Source organism: Lampetra planeri, chromosome 4 (genome assembly GCF_965212315.1).
Source record: "Lampetra planeri chromosome 4, kcLamPlan1.2.h2, whole genome shotgun sequence".
NCBI lineage: Eukaryota > Metazoa > Chordata > Hyperoartia > Petromyzontiformes > Petromyzontidae > Lampetra > Lampetra planeri.
The window spans coordinates 531928-557179 of record NC_136110.1 but is presented as its reverse complement, the minus strand read 5'-3'; the positions used below and the strand labels follow the sequence as shown (position 1 = coordinate 557179).

Here is a 25252-nt window from a genome sequence, read left to right as displayed (position 1 = left end):
TAATAATAGAAATAATACTAGAAATACAATTATTATAATATTTTTATTTCTATTATTTTAACTTTTATTTATTTATTTTTACCTACGTGACTTCACCGACAAAAGCCTAAGGGTATAACATCGTCATGGTCTATGCACTGCTGGATGAAGGTCTCCAGACGCTCACGGCCCCGTGCCGCGCAGTGTTGGCGACTGTCAGGCTGGCTGGCGAGGTCTCGCGGCGACACGAGGCTGGGTTCGAGACCCCCACCCGGACACGTGCGAGGAGCGGTGGCGCAGCGATTAACGCGCTGCGCTACGAACCCGGCGATCCGAGCTCGATCCCCGACAGCAGAGACGAATATCTGAACCAGTCGCGGGCCTCCCCTAGGTCGACTCAGCCTCAAACGCGTGTTACCCGGTGGTGTGTAAATATCAGCACCGGGGAGACAAACGCAGCCGGGCGTGGGGCTGGCATCGCACCGCCCCCTTCGAGTGCCGCTCCGCCCTTCGTAGGTTGCAACTCGGTAGCTGCACTTGCCCCAGTTGCCCCAGCAGTCCGGTGAAGGCTACCCGGGGAACCTTTGTCTGCTGTGCTCCATTGACCGACGCTAACGGCGGGGAGCCGAGTCGGCGATCCGGCCCAGAGTTGCGGCGGGAAGAATCGATCAATCGGCAAAGGGTCGTGGGGACTCGCGCCCCTTGGAATCGACGATTGGAAGGATGGGAAGGAAGCGGTGAAGATCAATCACCCTCCTTCAATATTGACTCGCTCCGCTCTCATTGATTGACCAACTGTGCGCTTTGCAAAAATAGGAATCGATTTGGCTATTAATCGCTACGTAAGGTGATCGATTACTCTAATTGAGTCCTGTATCCTCTACAAGTGCGAATCGAGCAACCTTATTACTCTATTGACTACCTTTAAAATCCCGATAATCGTAAGAAATAAATTAATCGACCGTTCTCGACAAACTTAACCGATTTACCAACGCAATTACGAATCGGCGACCCTAATCGACGATCAATTAGGCCGGGAATCGACGACCCGCGCGAATCGCGAGGAAAGGGAATCGCGAGTGAGACCGCGCGCGCGCCCGCTCCACCGCTCGCTGCTCGGAATCTCCGCGGCGCCCCCCCCCCCACGCGGAGCCCCCCACGCGGAGCCCCCCAATCGGAGCTCGCGTCCCAGGCCGGCGGAGATGGTGCAGCAGGAGGGGGACCCCCCCCACGAGGCGCACGCGCCCCCCATGGCGCAGGGAGGAGCGGCGCACGGCGGCGGCGGCTCCAAGAGGAAATTCTCGTGCGGGGTGGTGGAGGGTAGGCGCACACACACACAGACACACACACAGACACAGGGTGGTGGAGGGTAGGCGCACACACACACAGACACACACACATAGACAGACACAAACACAGACACACACACAGGGTGTGGAGGGTAGGCGCACACACACACACAGACACACACACACAGACACACACACAGACACAAACACAGACACAGGGGGGGGGGAGGGGGAGCAGCTCCGGCGTGCTCTGTCCACTGCTGCACGGATCCGCGCGGTTAACACCGAAACTCGATTCATCCGTCAGATTCGTTCATCGGTCGCCGTTAGTTGATCCGCGTCCTTTATCGCCCAGATTGAGTCATGGGCACCGTCGTCGCTAGTCGTGGTAGATCCACTGCTGGATGAAGGCCCTCGCAAGCCGTCGCCACCCTTCTCGGCCCAGCGGTGGCAGCAACATCCATCGGGCGCCTGCACAACGAGCGGAATTTATCGACCCATCGCGTGCTGATGTTCATTATCTATGAGGAGTGTGCCTCTAAACATGAATATCGCCTTAATTGTCTGATAAAATATAATCAATCACTGCGCAGTGATTTAGAGCCACCACTCATTGGGAAGGGCCGATCGAAAAGTCCTGGGATTGTGTTGACAATTCCACGTTACTATGGCGGTGAGAGAACCCGCTGTGTAATTACGACAAAGCGGTATCTGCTTTATCTGCTGGTGGCGATGATGATTGTGCTGATGTGCACGTGCTGATGAGCGTTGTGATAATTGTTGTGATAGTGATGATGTGGGTGATGCTGCTGCCAATGATGAACCGCTGAATGGAGTGGTGACGATGATGGTGATCATTCTAGCGGTGATGAAAGCGGTGACGGTCGTGATGATGATGGTCGTGATAAATTGTTTTGTGGGGATGTGCTGTGTGGAAGGGTCATTGCCCGAAGCGTTGCCGATTATATTTAATATGTTTAATGTTCTTTTAAGACCGAATGTGGCGAGTTGTTTGGTGCTCCTGCTGCCACAGCTCTATATATAACTGTCATGTGCTCGGTGGTGGTGGCAATAATGGTGATGTCGATGGTGATGATGGTGGTGGTGGTGGGAGTGAGGAGGATGATGTTGTTGTTGGTGATGATTCGCCTCAAGTCGGGGGATTGAACCAATGCCAGCGCCTTGTAGTTCGACAACGCCTGCACTCCTCAGAGGGCTGACGAACCTTCGCTGCTTATTGCATTGCGTCAATAAAACGCGAAATGCACAAAAACAAACACACGCACATTACACGCACTGCTGTATAAACCTCGCTGGGGGTTTATGGTTTATATATTTACATTGCATCTTGAAATTTCGCCTGACCGAGACCCCCTTCGGCCTTTCCCTGCCTGCGGGCTCCCCCACGTCGGTCTCGGCGTGGCAACTAGCCCAGCGCCGCTGTGGCAAGGCCTCAGCGGTGTCGTAGTTGCTGCTTTTGTTCGTAATATAATTAAATTTTTGTGGTGGTTTTTAAATCTATAGTGCTATTTTTCTTCTTGTTTGGGTCAAATTAAGAATTGTAAAGCTGTCGCTACAGTGTTGATTGCGTTGTGAATGCAATCACGGTCTTTGGTGGTGCCGTTGTTGAATGGCGAGTTGTTGTTGCTGTGGTTTCTGTGGTTGTTGATTTGGGTGCTGACACATTCCTTAAAAAAAATCATGTTTTTGACTTTGTGGGTAATGGTGTTGTCATAGTTGTTGTGATTGTGTTTATTGTTGATGCTCATGGCATGCCTGTTGATGTTGTTAAAGTACTTGTAGTTGTTTGTTCCTGCATTTTTTCTGTTTTTGTGGTTGCCGTTCTTGTTGTCGATGCTGTTATTTTTCCCTGTTGATGTGTTCGTTGTTCTGGACGTGAACTTGCATCCACAATAACCGCATCTCGTGTTAACGCTAAAGGAGATGTGTATATTCGGCGGCGCTTCGGGCAATGACCTGAGCACGTGTGGGTTCCTTTTAAGGCATCATCATTATTACTGCTACTGATGAATGTGTGGAGTTGCTTGTTCGTTGTGCGTGTGCATCACTACCAACGCAGCAGCATCACCAAGTGATTTGTGTCAGCTTGTTTGAGGATAATACATTTATTTATTTAACACTAAAATGAAAAAAAATAATGCGGTGACAACAATTACAATCATAACCATACAAATGTAAGTCCTTGGTGACATTTAGACAGCAATCATTAATTACTGGCATATTCATTCACTCCACATCTCCCGAAGCTCTGTACCGAATATCAAAACCTAGCAACATCACATTGTCTCTGTTCCTCCATAGCACATCATCATCATTAACCGACTTCAGGGGTGCAGCATTCCAGACCCCTGCCACTGCCTCTTCCCTAAGTAGCGAGGAATCCCTAACGAACCCCTACTCTGGACTCCCTGGCTGGGGTCCCCTTCTCTCTGTCTCCCCTCTCAGGATTCTACGGGAGACCATGGACCATGGAGCAGAGGAAGAACCTCTTCAAGCGGTGAGGAACGTGGCGCCATGCACTCACCCGAGTCACCCCGAGCGCATTGCCTCACTGCATTCATTGCCAGTGCTTGGCTGCTGGCGTCTGGTTGTAAGTTGCTGGTTGCTTCGAATGCTGGTGCTCGGTTGCTGATGCTGAGTTGCCAATTGCTTTTTTTACTAGTTTCTAATTCCTGGCTGCATACATTACTGATGCTGTTATTTGCATTGTTTGTTGATGCTTAGTTGCTGGTGATTCGTTGTTAGTTGCTGGTGCTCAGTTTCCTGCTCCTTGGTTTGCATCGATTGCCGGTGTTTGGTTGCCTGTTGCGGTGCCATTGGAACGTACAATCCAATGCCACAGTAGTTACAGTACAGAACTAAACTGGGACTGCCCGCTCCAGCATGGATGGGGAATGGAAAGCACCATGGAGATGCAGATAATCACAAGGCATCAACGCTTTGCACCCTTGTGAAATGTTGAGCTTAATGAGTGCGATTTTTAAAACATTTCCGATATTTTAAAGATTTTAGGCCTCTCCCAAAGATGACACCCGTTACACGCGGGTCACGGTATTTCCACCAACGTTATTTTGAGGGCAAGTGAGCGGCGCATCTCATCATAGCGGATGTGCTTTCGCCCGGCAGGATGCAGCGCTGGGGCCTCAACACCTACATGTACGCGCCCAAGGATGACAGCAAGCACCGCATGTTCTGGCGCGAGATGTACTCCGTGGAGGAGGCCGGTAGGTGTTGTGGTGGCGGCCGCGGCAGCTATGGTGTCGGAGTCACTGAGACTCTCGGCTGCCGGCGTGTGTTGTGGTGTTCTGGTTCCGTTTCCTTGTAAATGGTCGCTTGTTCCTCGTGACCGCGGTTCGCAGTTAGTGCTTGCGCGTGTGTTCAGGTGGAGAGATGATTGGTACGGGGCAGGTCTGGGCACGAGAACATCCGGAGAGCTGAGGTTTAATCAATTAAATGACTTACAAAAGGAATTTGTCCAGCATCCAAATTCGGGACCCTGTTGAAAAATGGATTTGAGATCAGAGGGTGTCCTAGATAAATAAAGGAGGATTGTTTTTATTTGGCAGTATGGTGTTGGTTAGATATGCGTATGTTATAATGCCAAGATAAACCTCCTGTAACAACCCTCAATGCGCTTTCCTACCTCTCCCCTCTCGTCGCACTCTACTCCACGCAGTCATGCCTCTCCCCTCTCATTTCACCATACTCTTCTCGACACTGTCACCCTACTCTTCTCTACACTGTGCTGAGAGGCGCTTTCAGGAACCTGAATACATTTCTCAGAGCTGAGCCAATCGGCGTCAACAACCGGAAACACCAGCAGCAGCTGGCAACTCCTCACGTAATCGACTGAAGTGACCTGCTCCATTCAGTTCCTTAAGGAGCTCCCAGCACATTGAACGAAACGTCGGACATCGTACAACCCGAAAGCACATTGGAGAAGTCCACAGAGCGAGTCTCGTGCAGGGCTCTGGTGCGGTTCTCCGTAGAGGCTGGCTGGTTTTCGCTGGTTCCTTTGCGCCGCCGGTGGTGTGAGCCATGAGTGGCTAACGCAGGTCGAGCCGTGCGACCCGCCTCCCCTCCCACAGATCAGCTGATGTCACTGATCGCGGCAGCGCGCGAGCACGACGTGGAGTTTGTGTACGCCATCTCGCCGGGCCTCGACATGTCCTTCTCCAACCCCAAGGAGGTGGTGACACTCAAGCGCAAGCTGGAGCAGGTGCGCTCGTACCGTCTCGTGTGCCCAATTTTTCACTGTTCATGTCCACGTGTGGCCCCTTTTGTCAGCACGTTGCTGGACAAGGATCTCCCCACAGTCGCGCGGGTCGTTGGGGGTCATTTGACTGTACTTCTCCACGTTGGCCCACGTGTATATAATTTGTATACATATAAAAATATCAATTATCACGTGTGCGATTGGGTTCGTGTATTGCAGGCTTAAGAATCAACATTGAACCATGAGACGGGACATTCTCATTCATCCCCTCCTCCCCCCGTATTTCCCTTGCCTCTCCCCCTCCACGCAGGTCTCTCAGTTTGGCTGCCGTGGATTCGCCCTTCTCTTTGATGACATCGACCAGAACATGTGCCCTGCCGACAAGGAGGTGTTCACCTCGTTTGCCTACGCGCAGGTGTCCGTCACTAACGAGGTCTACCAGCACCTCGGCGAGCCCGCCTCCTTCATGTTTTGCCCGACGGGTGAGTGCGTGCGGCCGCCCCTCGCTCCCGCCTTGGCGTGACTCCAGCCCCAGCGGTCGTGTGTAGCGGGGGGCGGGGTAGTCGCAATACCTCTCGTTAAGATTGTTCAATGTTAATTACATTTTGTGGTTAGTTGTGTTGCTTGTAGGGACTTTAACCTATAGAAAACAGACCCATTTGATGAAAAGGTTACTGAAAACAAAAAACGGTGCTTAATGAATGAGTCCTTTTAGCCTAGGCGATGACGTCATATTCCACGGGCGAGCCTTGCTTCCCCATGACGTCGTCACGTGTGACGTCATCTCACGATGTCGCACACGACGGGTGGCTGGAACCCAAATTTGAATCCAGGCTCTCGGCGTCTCTGACCCCTGAGCCACGCGGCCTCCTGCCCTCCCTGTTGATTGCGAGTGGCTCTTTGTCTTGGTGCGGCGTGCAGAATACTGCGGCTCCCTGTGCTACCCCAATCCCGCGCAGTCTCCGTACCTGCAGACGGTGGGCGAGAAGTTGCTACCCAACATCGACGTCCTGTGGACAGGTGCGTACGCGCCCGAGACTCTCTCACACGGTTTTTAACGGAGGGCTTCGGTGGTGGCAGGGTGGCGGTAGTGCAGCGGTAACACTTGGGCCCCGCGGCAAGAAGGGCCTGGGTTCGATTGCCGACTCTTTCGGGTGTGCCTTTCCACCTGAAGTTTGTCTGTTCACCCCTCTTCTCCGTTGGTTTTCTCCAGGTTCTCCAGTTTCCTCGCGTGGCTAAAATAATCATACAGTGCAACTGTTAATGTATTTTACCAAACATCGCAATGCTGAAAAATTACCGAAAAAATTCTCAGTTGTCATTACACTGCACCATTATCCCCTACTGCAAGAACTTAGCAGGACCCTCCTGAAAAAAATGTCTTGAGACTCAGTGAGGCTTTCCTGGGTTAACAAGGACAATCACAGAAATAAAACAAAGTAAATCAACAACGTACTGGTTGAGATATAGATTGGCTGATCCTTGTGGTTTAGCATTATTCATCCCACTAACGTCCATAATCATTTTTAGGTGAATAGGGAAACCAGATGGATGGACCTGTCCCCACCATAGGAATATGTAATTTCCTCCACCGGTTCGGATGTGCGCCACCGCAGGCCCCAAGGTGGTGTCCAAGGACATCTCCCTGGAGTCGGTGGAGGAAGTGTCCAAGGTGCTGAAGCGCCGACCCGTCATCTGGGACAACATCCACGCCAACGACTACGACCAGAAGCGCCTCTTCCTGGGGCCCTTCAAGGGCCGCTCCTCGGAGCTCATCCCCCGGCTCAACGGCGTCCTCACCAACCCCAACTGCGAGTTCGAGGCCAACTTCGTGGCGGTGCACACGCTTGCCACGTGGTACCATTCCAACATGCACGGCGTGCGCAAGGATGCCGTCATGGGTCAGTTTTGGCGGTTGGCATTGTACTTGTTGTTGCGGCGGTTGTTGTTGCGGTTGTGACGGTTGTACGCATGTTGAACTTCTTTCGTACCGTACGTAGCCAACCGTGCTGGTCGGAAGTGACGGTTGTTGTGGCGGTGAGCACACACTGCAGCCAGAGTGCTACCTTGCTCCCCATTACACACTTTGCCACCCCTGTGATGAAATTTGTATTGTTGTAATGTTCTGACCTGCCCCGACTGGACATCTGTGAAAAAGATCAAACTCATTGGATTCCTTCAGTATAAATAAAGATTCTGATTATATCTCCGGTGATGAAATCGCGCTACTGGCTATGTTCCTGCAAAATTCAGCATTGATTTAAAATAATCCTAATCGCTGCTTATGGAGCTGTTCGTCATCTCGTGCCTTCATATTTACAGGAATGGCTGACCTCTTACACTCCTAGTTGACGTGCCAAGAATCGGTCGATCCTGAACTTGTGGTGGATCCGAGAAGTTGCCTCATATCAGGAAGTGCCAGGGAGCTTCAGTTGGGCTGCTCGCTGCCTCCCAAGTTACATCAGAATTGCCGCTGGCTCATTGGAATCGACAAAATCAAATTTAACGACCGTGATTTGTGCGAGAAAGCCGCCCTCTTTCACGCCGTCTCGGAGCGCTTCACGCAATAAGAGGCCTACGCCTTGCGTCTGATCTCAACGCTTTCCAAAGGGAACTTAAACCCGTAAAATGTTTCTTTGACAGGACTTGGCCCAACATCCTGCGTGGGTTACATGTGGTGTCTTTGTGCGCGTGTGTGTGTGTGTAGCAGGCAGCGAGGACAGCACGGTGTCGGTGCAGATCAAGCTGGAGAACGAGGGCAGCGACGAGGAGCTGGAGACCGACATCCTCTACAGCCCCCGCACGGCGCTCAAGCTCGCGCTCGTCGAGTGGCTCCACGACTTCGCCGCCCAGCAGCCCAGTGAGCCCTCCCCTCACCCGTCCGCTCACCTGTCCACTCACCTTTCAACCAGTTGAGCCCTCCACTTACTTGTCAGCTCACCTATCGGCCAGGTGATACCCTTACCTGACAGACACACACAACACCCCCGCCCACCCAGCAGGCACTCAAGTAACCTTATTCAAACAGTTGTTTGTATTATTGTTAGCTTTGGATTGGATGAAACCCAGGCTGCCCTTGCCAAAGAGGCGATGACGTTTCTCGTGTCTCACCGGACTCGTGTAGCCTGCCGGGTAAGGAAGGGAGATTCACCGACTCGCTACACCTGCCCAAGAGCCGACTCTGCTGGCAAGTGCTGGCTGAGACGCGGCTAGGGTTGATTAATGGTAACCTGCTAAACGGGCAACCGCTTTCAGAATTGGTTACTGGTTTCTGACCGATTCCCATGGCACGTCGGAGTCGTTTGTGGACGTACAAACAGCACAGTAGCCTAAGCCACCACGTGGTTGATTCTCCCACATTTCTTTGTTTCAAAGGTAAATGCGCTACATTTATTGGTCTGGATGTTTTTACTCGGCTACCAGTTACGCAAGCAATACTACTGTAACAGCCATGGTCGTGACCCCCCTCCCATCCTCTCCTCTTCCCTCCCTCCCCCTCCATCCCCCCTGCCCCACAGGGAGACAAGTGACAGGGAGCGGACCCAAAACCAGCCTCAGCAACGTCATCACCGTGTCCCTGCCGGCTGCCTCCATGGCAACCGTTAGCACCTCCATCTACCAGCAGCCCATCATGTCTTCATCCTCCACTACCCTGCCAGGTGGGGGCCCTCCCTCCAATTATAGTTGTAGTTTTTTAATACCATCCCCTTGTCTCCTCATCGCTCTCCAGCACTCAATCCCCACGTGTCCCTTCTCTCCCTTTGTCTCCCTTTGTGTTTTTCCCTTTGTGTGTCTCCGTGTATCTCTGCGCTTTGACCCGTGTCTACCCGTATCTCCCCAACAGCTTCCCCGGACTCCGCGATCGACCCCAAGCCGCTCTTGGGCATTGACGAGGAGGTGGAAGAGGAAGGCGGAGACCTCGTTAAAGGGGGGGACGATGTGGATGATGGCGGTGGCAGCGGCGGTGCCGTCGACGACAGCGCCGGTGCGAAACCGGTGGTGGAGGAGCCCATGGAGACGGCGGCGTGCGAGAAGCCAGACTGCGGGGACGCCGTGACCGCCAGCGAGCCCCGGCCGATGGACACCGACCTGGACGGCGCCGCGGGTGGCCCCGTGGCCACGGATGGGGGGCCGCCCGGCGGCACCGTGGAGGGGCCCGGCGGCACGGAGGAGGGGCCCGGCGGCACCGCGCCCGCCACGCCGCCCGACCGGGAGATGCGTCCGATTGATACGGAGCGTGAGGGAGTGGCGGAGAGCAGCCCGGCGCACGGCGTCAGCGAGGGGGTGAGTGAGGAGGTGAGTGAGGGGATGAGTGGACGAGCGAGTGAGCGGGTGATTGGGTGAATGAGCGGGCGAGAAAGGGAGCGAGTGGGGAAGCGAGCGAGTGAGCATCCGAATGTCACCATATTTGAAGTTGCTGTCCATTTTGCTTTTAAACAGAGAGGCAGTCAGAGGCAAAGGTCCTAAGCCTGAGTCAACTGCACGGACGGATGGAGGGAAGGGATGTTCCAGACTACAGTGAAGGGTGGGGTGGCGGGGGGGCAGTATTTAACGAGCCTGACCTCTCGTTGGGGTCATGCTCGCTCGATGGCATCCCGTCCGTAGCGTTCACCCCGCGAAGCTCCCCGTGCGTCCCTCTCTCCTCGCTCTCCAGGTCAGAACGCCGGACTTCCTGCGTGGCAACATCGATGCCGTCGTTGTTGAGGAGGAGGAGGATGGGAGGAGCATGCAGGCCGAGGCGTGGCCCATGCAGACGGACGATGTGATCCCGTGCGGCGGTGCCGGCACGGCGGCGGGGAGCGGGGGAAAGTCCTCGGCCGTGGATCCGGTGACGGCCGACGACCTGGACCTCCTCGCCGACCTCTTCTACCTCCCGTACGAGCACGGGCCGCGCGCCGCTCAGCTGCTGCGCGAATTCCACTGGCTCAAGGTCAACAGCAGCGCCGTGGGCTGCAGCCGGAGCGTCGCCGAGCCCAACAATGAGCGCGTGAGTGCAGCCGTCTGTGGTGCCGTGTGCGGTGCCGTGTACTGTAGTGTGGGAGGTGCTGTGGGGAGTGATAGTGGAGTGTTTAGCACGCTGGACTACGAACCCGGCGACCTGAGTTCGATTCCTGCACGCAGCCAACATCGGTGACGATTATCTGAACCGGTCTTGGGCCTCTACTAGGTCGACTCAGCCTCAAATGAGTACCTTGTGCCATGTGTGGCGTGCCGGCCTTAATAGGCGTTCCATAACAGTCTCTTAAGGTAATACGGGGATCTGTGATTTTGGTGCTGTGTGTGGTTCTGTTTATGTATGTGTAGCTGTATATCCGTGTTGCTGTGTGTAGTATCTGTGTGCGTGGGTCTCCGTGTTGATGTGCGTTGCTGTGTGCGCGTGTCCACATTGCCGTGCATTTAGTTGTGTGCGGCTACGTTGCTGTTCGTGTAACGTTATGGCTGTGATGCAGTGCCTGTGCTGTGTGGCTGTGTTGTTGTTTGTTGTATTTTCAGCTGTGTTGACGACTCCATAGTCGTGTTGCTATGTCAGTGCACATGCGGTCCCTGCGCTCACTTCCCCTCTCTCTCCCTGCACTCACCCTTCCCCCTCTCCTCACCCACCCCCTTCTCTCCCCACGCTCACCCTCCTTCACCCTCCCCCCTCTCTCCCCACGCTCACCCTCCTTCACCCTCCCCCCTCTCTCCGTGGCTCTCACAGGAGGAGGAGTGGCGAGCCCGTGCCCTCGCCTTCGAGGAGCTGTGTAACCGCGTGACGCAGATGTTCACGCGCCTCTCCAGCATCGCCAACCGCAGCGTCCTCTACGACCTCTACCCCTACATCTGGGACATCAAGGGCATCGTCTCCATGGTCAAGTCGTTCGTCAAGTGGCTGGGTGGGCACAACGCGGCGGTGTGCCGTCCACGTGGGGTCCTACCTGTGGGGGGGCTGTCTCTGTGGGCGCGGGGGGCGCCTCTTGGAGGAGAGGGAGTTATAGAGGTGATCGATAGAGGGGGCAGGGAGCCAGGTTTTTCAAAGAGTTGCGCGGGTCCTTGTGTGGCACAAGCTGTGGGCGGCACCCGCCGGCAAGTGGACATTGGTCTGCCAGTAGAGGGCGGCATTCCTCTGCGCGCTGTTCCGATTGCGCAGCGAGCCGGTGACGTGCAGAGGTCAAACTGCACGGTCGCATCTCCCCCGCGGGCACGGCCACCCATCCCGCACCGATCCCTCTCGCCACGCTCTCACCCGGCTCGCCAGCGCGGCCCGGTGCTCTCCATTCCTGGCCAAGCGAAGCTCACCAGGACTTGGCTTTAGAGAGGCGTGGCGAGCGAGAGAGCGGTTTGTGGGTAGAGTGGCGGCACGTTGGTCACCGGTGGGGCTCGGGTGGCGGCCCGTGTGGGCGGCGGGGCTGGTGGGGGGGGGGGGGTTCTTGCGGTGGTGCGCTCCCTCCCTGTCTCTCCCCAGGTGCCTGGCGAGGAGGCGGCGGGCACGAGCTCACTCGCGCAGGCAGCTTTCCCGGGGTTGTGGGCCAGAGTTCAGGGTCGGACGAAGGTAGGAGAGTTGGTAAGGGGGCGGCTGTCGAGGCCTGTGAGCCGGCGACCCGGTTCGGTCCCTCGGCCCCGAACCGGCCTCTTCTTCTCGGTGCGTTTGAAGTACGGACGCCCGGTTTCCACTCGCAAAGAGAAATGAAAGTGATAGAGGCTTCCGCAAAATCCCATGGGAAATCTGCAAACACAGCGTGACCCAGCAATAATGTGGGGTAGTGCAGTGTGGGATGCCTTTGTCTGTGAGCGTGTGGCCTGGCACAAGCGTCGTGGTGACGTCACCACCACTTAGTAGCGAATGGCGGTTGTTGTTGTTGTGAGTGTGTGTGTGAGCGTGTGTGTGTAAATGTGTGTGATATCATGGAACCGCCATTGCCAGTATCAAAATATAAGATTAGGTTTTACCCTTTCTGGAAATAAACCAGGTGTTCAGATGTTAAAACACCAAACTGACACCTTTTGCAAGGAACCACGTCTGCATGAACTACATATACTCGTGGTCCACACCAGAGACAGCTTTCCTTAGAGCCGAGTCTCAAACAGTGCTAGACCAGATGACTCCAAAAGGTGAACAGCACAAAGAGAATGCCACTCTCAGGACATTGAGAGCTCGCGGTGAGTAGCTACATCATGGGACCTCCTCTGCCAAGAACATCCTCTGATAGAATATGCATATACTATGCATATACTATCAGAGCATATTTTTTTATTGCATGTTCACCACAAGTATATGTGGTTAATGCAGATATGATTCTTTGCAAAAGATTTCAGTTTGGTGTTTTAACATCTTACCACCTGCTTTATTGCCAGAAAGGGTAGAATAAATTATTATATTTTGTTGTGTGAGCGTGTGAACGTGTGTGTGCGAGCGTTTGTGTGCGAGTGTGTGTGTGAGCGTGTGAGTGTGTGTGCGAGCGTGTGTGTGAACGTGTGTGTGAGCGTGTGAACGTGTGTGTGCGAGTGTGTGTGCGAGCGTGTGGGTGAGCGTGTGAACGTGTGAACGTGTGTGTGAACTTTTTCTGGTTTCGCCCTTCGCCACGATTGCTCGCGCGTCGCGCCTATGGACCGGCGGTGCACGCCGTCTCGTGGTTGTGACTGCGCGTGCCGTGTGCCGTGTGCCGTGACAGGGTGCCGCAGCCAGACCCACTCGCAGTTCCTGAGCGGAGACCAGGAGCCGTGGGTGTTCCGCGGTGGTCTCGCCGGCGAGCTACAGGTGAGCCAACGCTCGTCTCGCTACATCCTCGTAATCATCATAATCATCGCTCGTTCACCTTCGTCGTGCTGGTTGATATCGCCGGGTGTGTTCAGCGTACAATGCTCCGCACCGTCCGCTTCACGCTGTGCGTTCAAGATCCGGTGATGTCATTCGAAGGGGAGTTGGCCACTGCGTGCCCGCGTCCAGCCTTCAATATTCACTTCCCTCGCCCTCCATTTCCTTACCCCTGCTGCCTCATCCAACCTCAACTACGGCACCTCTCTCCTCTATGGCCTCCCACCACGCCCCCCACACCCCCACCCCCCCACGCCCCACCTCCCCACCCCCCCCACCTGCCCACGCCCCCCACCTCCCGACCCCCCCACCTCCCCACGCCCCCCACGCCCCCACGCCTCCCACGCCCCCCACGCCCCCCACGCCCCCACGCCCCCCACGCCCCCCACGCCCCCACGCCCCCCACTCCCCCCACGCCCCCACGCCCCCCACGCCCCCCACGCCCCCACGCCCCCCACGCCCCCCACGCCCCCCACGTCTTAATAGCAGGTGACCCACCCTGCCCCTGCCAGACCGGGGCAGGGTGGGTCACAGGTCAGCTCGACGCGTCAAGTCGCCGCACTGATTCCCTGTCGTGTCGCGTCGCCCGCCCAGCGCATGCTGCCCATCGACGGCGCCAACGACCTCTTCTTTCAGCCGCCGCCGCTGCCCCCCACGGCCAAGGTGTACACGATTCGGCCGTACCTCCCGCAGGACGAGGTGAGCCCCCCCCCCCCTCCTCTTCTTCCCCACCCTCACCCCGGCGGTGCCGCCTGACCGGTGCCGGTGTTGGTGCAGGAATCGCCTTTCCCTCGGCGCTCGGCGTATATCCGGGCAGTGGACCGCGCGAGTGGTCATGTGACCACCAACGAAGAGGGTTGGTGGATCGCAGGAAGTTGTGTGGGCCTTGCTGGCCTCTCGGGGCTGCGGAATTGTAACTCGGTGTTATCCCCTTGATGTACGCGGTGGGTTTTCGCCACGCTCCTGTTATTTTACGAGGAAATTTGCCCAATATGGCAGGACCCTCTGTAAGAGCATCTTGAGACTTGGCGAGGCTTGGCTGTGTAGACGGGGGTGGGGGGGTGGGTGGGAGGCAGAGAGACGCGAGCGTTCCTGTCGCGTCTTCGCCAGGCCGCCGCCTACAAGGTGTGCCGGGAGACGTACGCTGACGGCTTGGACGGGACGCAGCTCTTCCCGGACAACCCCGACCTCATCGGAGACCGGTGAGCTTCGTGTGGCGCTCCTGCCGGCACTCCAGCCAACAGTCACACGTGAACGCTCGTCTTGGCTTTGAAAACCGCTGTTTTAGATGTCTGTAATGCGTCGTGTCGGCCGTGCGTAACTTCCCGTGCTTCGCGTGCGTTGTGTGAAACGTGGCGTGCGTGTGCGTTGCGTAGCGTGTGCGTTGCGTAGCGTGTGCCGTGCGTGTCGCGCGGTTCGTAGAGACGAGCCTGACGCGTAATGCGCGTTACGAGTCGCCCGTGCCGCGCGTGACTCTCCGCGCGTGACTCTCCGCGCGTGACTCGCCGCGCGTGACTCTCCGCGCGTGACTCGCCGCGCGTGACTCGCCGCGCGTGTCCTGCGTCTCGCGAGCAGGCTGGTGGGCAGCCTGCTGTCGCTGAGCCCCGAGTATTGCTTCGTGCTGGAGGACGAGGAGGGCGTGTGCGGCTACGCGCTGGGCTCCGTCGACGCCAAGTCCTTCTTCAGCCGCTGCGAGGTGGCCTGGCTGCCGGCCATGCAGGACAAGTACACGCGGCCCGCCGCCACCGGGGACGACGCGCTCTCCCTCTCGCTGGTACGACCACGGCGATGATGACGCCGCTCGCGTGTCCCTCTGTCGGGACGCTGCCGCCACGGCCGTGTCACGGTCAGCGGCACGCCGGACCTGCTGTCCGTCAATCTCCTCGCGCAGCAGTCGAAATAATTAGCACGTACAGATGGGTTCACCGGTCGCGTGTGCTGGGGTAAAGTGTGAGTGCTCTCCCATCTTCTGTTGTGCAGCAGCAGCAGCAGCAGCTGCTGGATATGACGGGGGGATGGTCGGAAGCTTTGGTAGCGAGGCGCTGGCGACCACGGTGGCGGTGCTGGTGGTGGCATCGGCGGCATTGGCCACGGTGGCATCACTGATCGTGCTCCATCCCTGTCGCCCTCCCTACTTGCCGTGCTCCCTCCGACTCGCCTCCCACTTCACCTCCACCCCACCCCCTGCCCCCACCACCCCCCCCCCCTCCGCCCAGGAGGTGATGCTGAGCTTCCACGAGGAGGCGCGGGTGCCCCCGGAGACGCTGGTATCGCGCTTCCCGTCGCTGGTGCGCGTGGACATCCACAGCCGGGTCACCGACCCCAGCGTCGCCAAGAGCATGATGGGCTGCCTGCTCTCGTCCCTCAAGGCCAACGGTACCGCTCGCTCGCTCGCTCGCCACTGCTGCCGGGCAGCAGGCGAGCCCAGGCGGCGTTCGCCGCGAACATCGCAGTGCTGACTAAACACCTCCACGTTACTCATTGGAGATCACACGCAGCAGCAGCAGCAACGTTTCCCCCCTACTCCTGCGAGAAATTGGCAGGACCCTTGAGACTCGGCGAGGCTCTCCCGGGTAAACGAGCGTATTTATTATCATTCTTGTAATCTCAGATAATGATGCTGCTGCTGTATTTGTTGTAATGGACCACCCCAGGGTTGGACCGGGCACTTGTGCTCATGAAAAGCACCACCGTTTCTCATGTGCAGTTGTGCAAGGGCATCGTGTGCTACGTCTGCCATGGCGAGATCTGGACTAATACATTAATAATACAATTGTTCACACACGCACGCTCACACACACGCTTACATGCGCACTCTCATGCACACACATACTCTCAAACACATACATTCTCACTCTCGCACACACACTCTCACACGCACACTCTTACACACACGCTCTCGCACACACGTACACACACACACATTCTCACACGCACGCGTACGCAGGATCGCAGGGTGCGTTTTGCGAGGTGAAGGCAAGCGACAAGGGCAACACGGAGTTCTACACCAAACTCGGATTCTTCGAGGTCCCCATGGCCGAAGGCTTCTGCAAAGACGCCGTCCTCCTGGGCCGCCCCATCTGACCCCTCCGCGCCGTCCCCTGCCCCCCGTGCCGGACTGGCTCACGCGACGGGCGGCTGTGGCGGCGGCGGCGGTGGTGGCGGCGGCGGTGGCGGCGGTGGTGGTGGCATTGCAGCTGGCTGGTGGAGCTGGGATCTCCCACTCGGTTTGGCGAGTAGGGGCAGTGTGGAGGTGTGCGTGTGTGTTCCATGGCGGTGTGTGTGGCACGGTGTGCTGCCCTCCTCCTCCTGTCAGCAGCTGCTGGGCGGGGCTAGGCTGACACAAACGGTTGCGAGTGTGTGCGTGCGTGAATGTCTGTTGGGTGTAAGCGGGGATTCATTTCTTGCACAATATTTTTCGGGTCACTCACGGACTGGAGTAGGTGGCGTGTGACGAGTCGACAACACATCCATAGCCAGAGGTATAATGGATGTGGTGTGCCTTGTGCGGAAATATTTTCTGTGTCGCCAACCCAGACGGACTGGGTCGAATATAAGCTATGGAGGTGTAATATTCTGGCAACGTCCGTGTGTGTGTGGGCGGTGGTGTGAGTTGTGTGCGATGCTGTGGATTGTGTGAGCTTTGATGTGTGGTGCTCTGTGTGGTGGGTGACTGGGTGGCGTGTGAGGCGTATGGTGAGTGGTGTATGTGGTCGGTGGTGAGGTGGGTGGTGTGTGCCAGGCAGTATGAATGTTGCGAGTGCCGTGTGTTGTGCGTGTGTGGTGTGGTGTGGCTGCGTGTGTGGTGAGGTGTGGTGCGGTGTGTGGTGCGGTGTGGTGCGGTGTGCGAGTATGGTGTGGTGCGGTGTGCGTGTATGGTGTGGTGCGGTGTGCGTGTATGGTGTGGTGCGGTGTGGTGCGGTGTGCGTGTATGGTGTGGTGCGGTGTGCGTGTATGGTGTGGTGCGGTGTGCGTGTGTGGGGCGGTGTGAGTGACATGCGGTGCCTCGCGTACTTCCCTTGGGCAGCTGCCGTCGTGGGGAATTTGCAAAACCTGGACCCGGAGCTTTTGATGGGCCGAAGTACTGAGTCTGGATCTTCCACGTCAGTGTCTCCCCGTGTCTTTGCTCACCCTCCGTGCCTCTCCGAGTCTCCCCCCAGCTCCTAATGTCTCCCCAAGTCTCCCCCTACCGCGTCTCCGATCACCCCTCGTGCGATGTTCACAACCAAACTCTGATTTTTGTTTTTATACTCGTTCTAAGCGTTCACTCTCCTCTTCATCCCGGATAACGACGATGATGATGATGATTGTTTTTTGTTTAGCATTCCTTGAATTAATTGTTCGCTAAACCTTTTTACGGATCTCCCACCCTGATTTATGAACGTGTGGGTTCCGTTGTTTTGACGGAAATATAAACGTTCACTGATGACGCTGACGATGACGATTTTGGCGATGACTACGACAACAGCTCTGACGACGATGGCGTTCGTGACGATGATGGCGATGTTGGCTACGATGATGTACAGGTTGTTGGTGCTGTTGACCCAGATCTCACTCCACTGCCCATTGCTGCCAAGGTTGTCTCAGGCTGCCCCTGATCCCCACTGCTGCCCCTGATGCCCCTCATCCACAGTGCTCATGCCCTGCCCTGGGCAGGCCTCGGAGGTTGACCTTCCATCAGTGCAAAGCGGTGTGGCGTGGGGTGCAGCGTTGTGACCCGAGGGTGCAGGGCGGCGTGGCGTGTGGGATCTGGGGGGCTCGTCCCGTGTACATTACCTGTACATACGTTCTGTGTAGTAATAGTAGTAATAGTGTAATAATTCTCCGGAGACGGATTCGGAATCAGTCCTCTTTATTTTCACTTGACGGTACACTTGCTCCCACACGCTCCGTTGCTGGCAGACAACGTAGCGTCAGCGGACTCCCACCAGCTCCCACCGCGCACGTGGCACCCGGAGCCCCGTACGCGCGTGGCTCTCGCCCCCGTTCAGTTCCCAGACTCCTCCTCGATCCTTCCTCTCTCTCCCTCTTAATCCCTTCGTCACGTGGTCCTCCCAGCCAATCCTCCATGGACAATCTCGACCGTTCTCGATGGTTCCCTGTCAATCCCGGGACCACGCCTCTTACCCGGGTCCCCATTGGCTGGGGTCCCAATTGGCTGGGCCAATCACTCCTGCTGACATGCCGTGATCACGCCGGCCCCACACTCCCTATCTCAACCCTTATTGGCTACAAGCAGGACCGGCAAGCCAATCCCCCACGTGAACCCACGATAGCTGTTATTACATCACCCCCCCCCCCGGTGAAAAAAATAGCCGTCTCGGCTGGGAAAGGGTGATAAACCAATTCCGAAACATATTATTAGGGCACCGAGGTGCGTTTAACGATATAAGGGTGAACCGGCGTCCCTGCGCCTACAACATATAAAAAGTCACCCATACAACAAAAACAACGACATACATTAGGGCGCCCCTGCAGCGCAGTAACAACAGGGAATAAAACAAACGACAAAGCGTTAACGAAACGGGAGAGATTTCGACCGCGTACGCGACGCGGGACCCCCTCCGCTCCCAGCGCCTGATCCCTTTGCTTCCGGATGGACAGGAGGTGGTAGGCTTGAAGAAGAAGTAGGTTGTGGATGCTTGGTCACGTCCAGGTCAGGTCTCCTTGGAGGGGGGGCGGCTCGGGCCACCTCAGCCCTCAGAACCTGTTCATCTGTAGGAGGCACAACACAGTCCCCCTTGGGATCAATGGGTGTGACAAGCGGCGTGGTCGGCTCGACGGAACCCGGCAGGTCAACTAATGGGGATGAAGGGCCGACGCGCGTCAACATAGGGTTTGAGCCGTGAGGAGTGGACATACCACCGCCGATTTTCATACTGAACACGGATACTCTGCAAGTTCCGAACATCTATTAGTGTTACAGGCCCCCGCCACGGCCTGTGCAGTTTGGGGGATGTGCCCGCCGGTACCTGGGGGCAGTGGAGCCACGCTCGGTCCCCCACTGACCAAGACATGTGCGTATGCGATCGACGCGCATAACGTTCGTTCCTCGCCTGAGCACGGGCTGTCGCACACCGGGCAGCCTCTCGCGCCTCCGTCACTCGTTTAAGCGAGTCACGCACGTGGTCAGGCAAGGAACGGGACGGCCGTTTGCCTGGCTCACCCAATTGCACGTCGATGGGTGGAACATTTTCACGGCCATACATCAAAAAGAATGGTGAGTATCCCGTGGATGTGTGCGGAACCATGCGGTAAGCCGCTAAGACGCCTGGTATGTGCAGGTCCCAATCGGTTTGCTTTTCACTGACCGTCTGACAGCATAGCCGAGAGGGTGCGGTTAAATCGTTCCACCATACCATCTGTTTGTGGGTAGTAAGGAGAAGTGCGAATTTTCTTCGTACCCAACGCGTCACAAACTTCCTTAAGCAATTTGGAAGAGAAATTCCGCCCCTGATCTGTGAGCAACCTTTCAGGTGCCCCCTTGTCCATGACATACCCGTTCAAGAAAGCGTCGGTAATGGATGCTGCCGTCTGGTCGGGTAGGGGCCAGGCCATCGGCCATCGAGAAAAATATTCCACCCCGACGAGAAGGTATTTATTGCCCCTCGCCGACGGGGGAAACGGGCCCAGAATATCGAGCGCGACCAATTCGTTAATGCGGGACACCTCAATGGAACGTAACGGTGGTACATAGGGGTTACGAGGCGGCTTCCTCTTTGCACAGTCCTGGCATGAGCGAATAAAATCATTGACGTCTGTTGTCATACCGGCCCAAAAGAAATCCTTCTGCAGTGCGGCCAAAGTCTTTTGGACGCCGAGGTGCATCAATTTATCAGCGTGCAAAGCACGAAGCAGGTCGTAGCGAAGTGAAGTAGGCACGACCAAGCGTGGCCGATCAGACAACCCGTCAGTACACATTAACAATCCCGACTTGCCTCGGATCATCTGCCATTTCCAACCCGCCAATCGAGATTTTTGTTTCCCTATCAATTTCCGTAGTGGAGACAGCGAGGCATCAGCCTCCTGCTCACGTAGCCAAACCGCGTGCGGTAACCGCAAGATATCATCCGTGTCCACCGACCCTTGCTGGTCGTCCTCCTTCGCTTCCGCCCCTGCCTCGTCATCCGCTATCGCCCCCATAACCGGACAAGGCGAAGCGGCCGGTGCCGCACAGCGGTGCGTGCCCGTCAGGCAAGCGCACGGAGGAAGGAGCGGCAGCCTTGAGAGCGCGTCAGCGTTCGCATGACGGGCCCCCTTTCTGTATGTAATATCAAAGGAAAATTCTTGTAACGATTCCAGCCACCTGGCCAATTGGCCTGACGGTTGATCTAATTTCAAGGAGTATTGTAAAGCCGCATGATCCGAGCGAACTAGGAATTTCCGTCCATACAGGTACGGCCGGTACAAACGGACAAAGTGAACAATTGCCAAAAGTTCCCGTCGTGTCACGCAATAGCGTGTTTCCGCAGGGGACAAAACCCGGCTGCCGTACGCCACTACTCGCTCTACCCCGTCCTTACGTTGCGACAAAACGGCCCCAATGCCGAAATCACTAGCGTCCGTATCGAGGATGAACGGCTGTGAGAAATCTGGGTAATCCAGCGTTGGCGCCGTGGCGAGGTGGTCCCGAAGTGCCATAAAAGATTTTTCCTCTTCCGCTCCCCATTGAAACCTTTGATTTTTGCCAGTCAGAACATGTAATGGCTTTGCCAACGTCGCAAAATTTTTAACGAAGCGGCGATAATAGGAAGCGAAGCCAATAAACCGCCGAACATCTCCCACCGAAGTGGGTGTGGGCCACTCTCGTACGCATTTCGTTTTCAGCGGGTCAGTGGATACGCCGTCCGAACTGACGATATGACCCAAGTAGCGGACAGAGTGTTGCAGAAGGTGGCATTTTTTAGGTTTAAATTTAAGGTCAGCCGTACGCATTCTTTGAAAAACCGCCTCTAGACGTTGGAGGTGTTCTTCGAACGTGCGGCTGAAAACAATTATATCATCAAGATATATGAGGCACGTTTCCCACTGCAGTCCAGTCAGCACCAATTCCATGAGCCGCTGAAACGTCGCCGGTGCCGCATTCAAGCCCATAGGCAACCGATTAAATTCAAAGAGACCTTGCGGCGTGCGGAATGCCGTTTTTGCCTTCGACTCATCGTCGAGGGGAAGCTGCCAGAACCCCGAGGACAAGTCAAGGGTAGAAAAAAACTTAGCACCCGATAAAGCGTCCAACGAATCATCCATCCTCGGTAAGGGGTATGCATCCGCCACCGAAATTTTGTTTAACCGGCGGAAATCAACACAAAATCTTGTACCGCCATCTTTCTTCTTTACCAGAACGACGGGCGCGGCCCAGGGGCTGTTGGACGGCGAAATGATGTCCGCCGCCAACAATTCATTTACCGCTCCGCGCACGTGATCCCTTTCCGCCGGGCTCATGCGATGAGGGTGCATAGAGATGGGAGGCGTCGCACCGGTGTCAATATGGTGCGACAAAAGCGACGTGCGGCCGAGGTCCAAATCATTTTTACTGAAAACATCAGTGTACTGTTTCGATTTAAAGCTTTCGTGACTGCAGGGATTCATCTTCTTGGTTCTTTCGGTAAAGTCACGTAGAAGGGAAGTAATAAAATAATAAAAATAAAACATAATAAAACAATTCTCACGACGTTTCGGCCACAACGCAAGCAGCCATCCTCAGGCGAAGAATGAAACACCCCAAGCTTGGAGCGTATATTTAAGCTGGGTTAGAGGGGGGGGAGGTGGGAAGAAGAGCGCCTAAACAAAATAATTTGCATATCAAGAGGAATTCAGCATATGGAAAATGCGTAGGAGGTGGGCGGGGGGGGTTCCAAATCAATACTATGCCCGTGCATTATGCAGGATTAGCAGCATCAAAGGGGGGGGGGGAAGGGGGGGAGCATTAACAAAGGAAAGGAATGTTAATAGTATATATTAACATTCCTTTCCTTTGTTAATGCTCCCCCCCTTCCCCCCCCCCCTTTGATGCTGCTAATCCTGCATAATGCACGGGCATAGTATTGATTTGGAACCCCCCCCGCCCACCTCCTACGCATTTTCCATATGCTGAATTCCTCTTGATATGCAAATTATTTTGTTTAGGCGCTCTTCTTCCCACCTCCCCCCCCTCTAACCCAGCTTAAATATACGCTCCAAGCTTGGGGTGTTTCATTCTTCGCCTGAGGATGGCTGCTTGCGTTGTGGCCGAAACGTCGTGAGAATTGTTTTATTATGTTTTATTTTTATTATTTTATTACTTCCCTTCTACGTGACTTTACCGAAAGAACCAAGAAGATCAGTGTACTGTATCAACAATGAACGCAGGGCGTTCCTTTGTTCGTTCGACAAGGAAGAATTTTCTCCGCACAAATCTGCGATCCAACGTTCTTGAGAGCGATCGTGTGGGGGCCTACCAGCGGGCATTCGTGCGCGCGGCGCTGCGTCGCAAGAGGCGAAGTCGGTAGTGGCGTGAGCCAACACCGACCCCTCTGGAACAATAACGCGGTCAGGTCCCCCATTTAACACCTGTATTAAAGGTGCTTGACCCGGTCGTACGATCGTTTGCGCCGCCGCTAAAGAAAATGATTTAGATGCCGAATTAGATGGGGATAGCAGCACGCCTTCTGCACCCTTCCCCATTCGAAGGGGTTTTCGGTAACGCAACGGTATCAACATCTGTGCTCCCGGCGGTACTTCTACCGTAGCAGCAACAACGGCAGTGACTGCGTTACCTGTAGGCGCGCTGGCCAACAAGGAAGGCAGGAACGCCATACGACGACCCCCCGGCATTTCTAAACAGTCCTGGTCGACTCGTATTTTCAGCGGCATCCGACGCAGGAAATCAGTACCGAATAAGCATGGAACAGCTAGCGAGCGAGAGATTAACACAGGTCCTGCGGCGGTAATATTACCGATAGCGATGCTCACATCCACCTGGCCACAGATACCCATGCTTCCCCCATTCGCGGCGACACACGCATCATTAACCCTACGTATCTGCGACGCAGGGATGGACAACAGATGGAAAATAACATCAGAAATGATGGTGGCCGACGCGCCCGTGTCCACTAAGATGCGCACATCAACGCCGTCGATGGTACCTCGTACCGTCGACGAGCCCGAAGCCGCAGCTACCACCCTGTGAGCCAATTTTTTCCACTGCGTAGCAGAGCGCGTAACTGTAGCGGGGGAAGTAAATTTTTCCCGAGGAGTGTGAGAATGAGTGCGAATGGATGGGTGATGTGACAGGACCTGCCGGGTGTCCGATGTGTGCCGACTCGCCCGAGGTTGTTGCAGCTCCGCGGCAGGTGGAGGAGATGGAGGTCCCCTCGTCGGAGGAGGCGACAGCAGAGGCCGACAGCGGCAGTCACGGGCGAAATGGCCCCGTCTGCCGCACTTGAAGCAAGCCGCCGACGTCGGCCGGCGGTCGGACGACCCGGCCCTTGCACGCGGACGGCCCATGTAGTTGCCACGCTGGTCGCGCAGCCGCCGTCCCGGACTCTCGTGCTGAACAGCAGCAGCCAGCATGTCGTCGTCGCCCGAGTCGTCGGAGCAGTGGACCACTAGTCGTGGAGACCACCCCAAAGGTGGCCCGTCGATCTCCGGCTTCCCCGTCCACGCCGCCATCTGGTCCCAACGCCTGATATTAAATTTTGCGTCCAGGCAACGCGCCACCCATCGCGATGTAAGTGGTTCGTGGCCGCACACTGGCAGCGAAATCTTGAGTTCCTGAGCCAACTCCAGCATACGGGAGAGGATGAGAGGATCCAAATGGTCGGCCGTCGCGTCGGGGTAGGCAGCCATGGCCAGCGCCATCAATGCCCCCCGATAGGCCAACGGCGATTCCTCCGATGCTCGGCGACGTAACATAAATTTTCTGGTGGCTGACGTCGGTGGGTCATAGAATTCCGCCATCTCCACGAACGCGTCCCGCAGTGTCTTCTTCTTGGCCGCCGGAATGGAACGGAAGACCCCCAGAGAAACATCGTCGAGCAGTGTAGGTAGCGCTCCCAGTGCTTCCTCCTCCGTCCAATTGACGGATCTAAAAGCTGATTCAAAGCGCCATGTGAAAGCACTCCAATCACCTCCGGCGATGAATTCTTTGATTTGTGGAAGGCGATGTCCGCGGTGGCAAGCGCGCGCCGCGGGCGTCTCCGATTGGCGTTCCCGCTCTCCACCCGTATCAGACAAAATGGCGGCCGCGTGGCGGTAGGCGCGCCCAAAATGGCGGCCGACGGCTCTGGCGCAGCTGCCCCACCCAAAACGACGGCGTCCTCCCGCGTAGCAGAAGGAATGGCGGACGCAGGTTCCTTCACCGGACTCCTTCCCACGGCGTCCAGTCGATCGGCAATCTGGCGGCCCGCGGCTGGTGAGGATGCCACGGCGGTCACCAGACTAAGCAGAATGGCGCGTAATGATTCGATCTGCTCCGCCATCAGCCGCCACTCGTCTTTTGTTCCTGCAGCGGTTGCATCTGCCGTCGGTCGACGCTGAGAGACGTCGAGAGGTACATCTTCAACAGGCGGCATAGGGGCTGTAGCTCCCAACAGCTCATCTTCATCCGTCTCGACTTCCTCCTCCGATAGAGGCACAGGCAGGTTCTTTTTTCTGGGGTGCTTGGACATCTTGACGATCGTCCAAACAGTCGCAGAAGTACTTCTGACACCAATGTAATAATTCTCCGGAGACGGATTCGGAATCAGTCCTCTTTATTTTCACTTGACGGTACACTTGCTCCCACACGCTCCGTTGCTGGCAGACAACGTAGCGTCAGCGGACTCCCACCAGCTCCCACCGCGCACGTGGCACCCGGAGCCCCGTACGCGCGTGGCTCTCGCCCCCGTTCAGTTCCCAGACTCCTCCTCGATCCTTCCTCTCTCTCCCTCTTAATCCCTTCGTCACGTGGTCCTCCCAGCCAATCCTCCATGGACA

General features: G+C 56.1%; 1 protein-coding gene across 4 annotated transcripts; it reads left to right on the top strand.

The window, feature by feature from the left end:
* The first annotated feature begins 1039 nt into the window (after positions 1 to 1039).
* Positions 1040 to 18132, top strand: OGA (O-GlcNAcase). Of its 4 annotated transcripts, none has more exons than XM_078592897.1 (18): positions 1040 to 1299; positions 3735 to 3786; positions 4416 to 4513; positions 5378 to 5508; positions 5816 to 5987; positions 6427 to 6525; positions 7122 to 7406; positions 8213 to 8365; positions 9024 to 9164; positions 9350 to 9801; positions 10160 to 10492; positions 11204 to 11378; positions 13155 to 13240; positions 13892 to 13996; positions 14408 to 14499; positions 14873 to 15071; positions 15514 to 15673; positions 16245 to 18132. In XM_078592897.1, the coding sequence occupies exons 1-18, from the start codon at positions 1182 to 1184 to the stop codon at positions 16379 to 16381; spliced, it is 2988 nt and encodes a 995-aa protein (XP_078449023.1). In that variant the 5' UTR covers positions 1040 to 1181; the 3' UTR covers positions 16382 to 18132. The 4 variants fall into 4 exon arrangements, with proteins under 4 accessions (XP_078449023.1, XP_078449021.1, XP_078449022.1 ...); XM_078592895.1 differs by lacking the exon at positions 1040 to 1299 and adding an exon at positions 1375 to 1941 and having other exon boundaries at positions 8216 to 8365; XM_078592896.1 differs by lacking the exon at positions 1040 to 1299 and adding an exon at positions 1499 to 1941 and having other exon boundaries at positions 9350 to 9789.
* The last annotated feature ends 7120 nt before the right edge of the window (positions 18133 to 25252 follow it).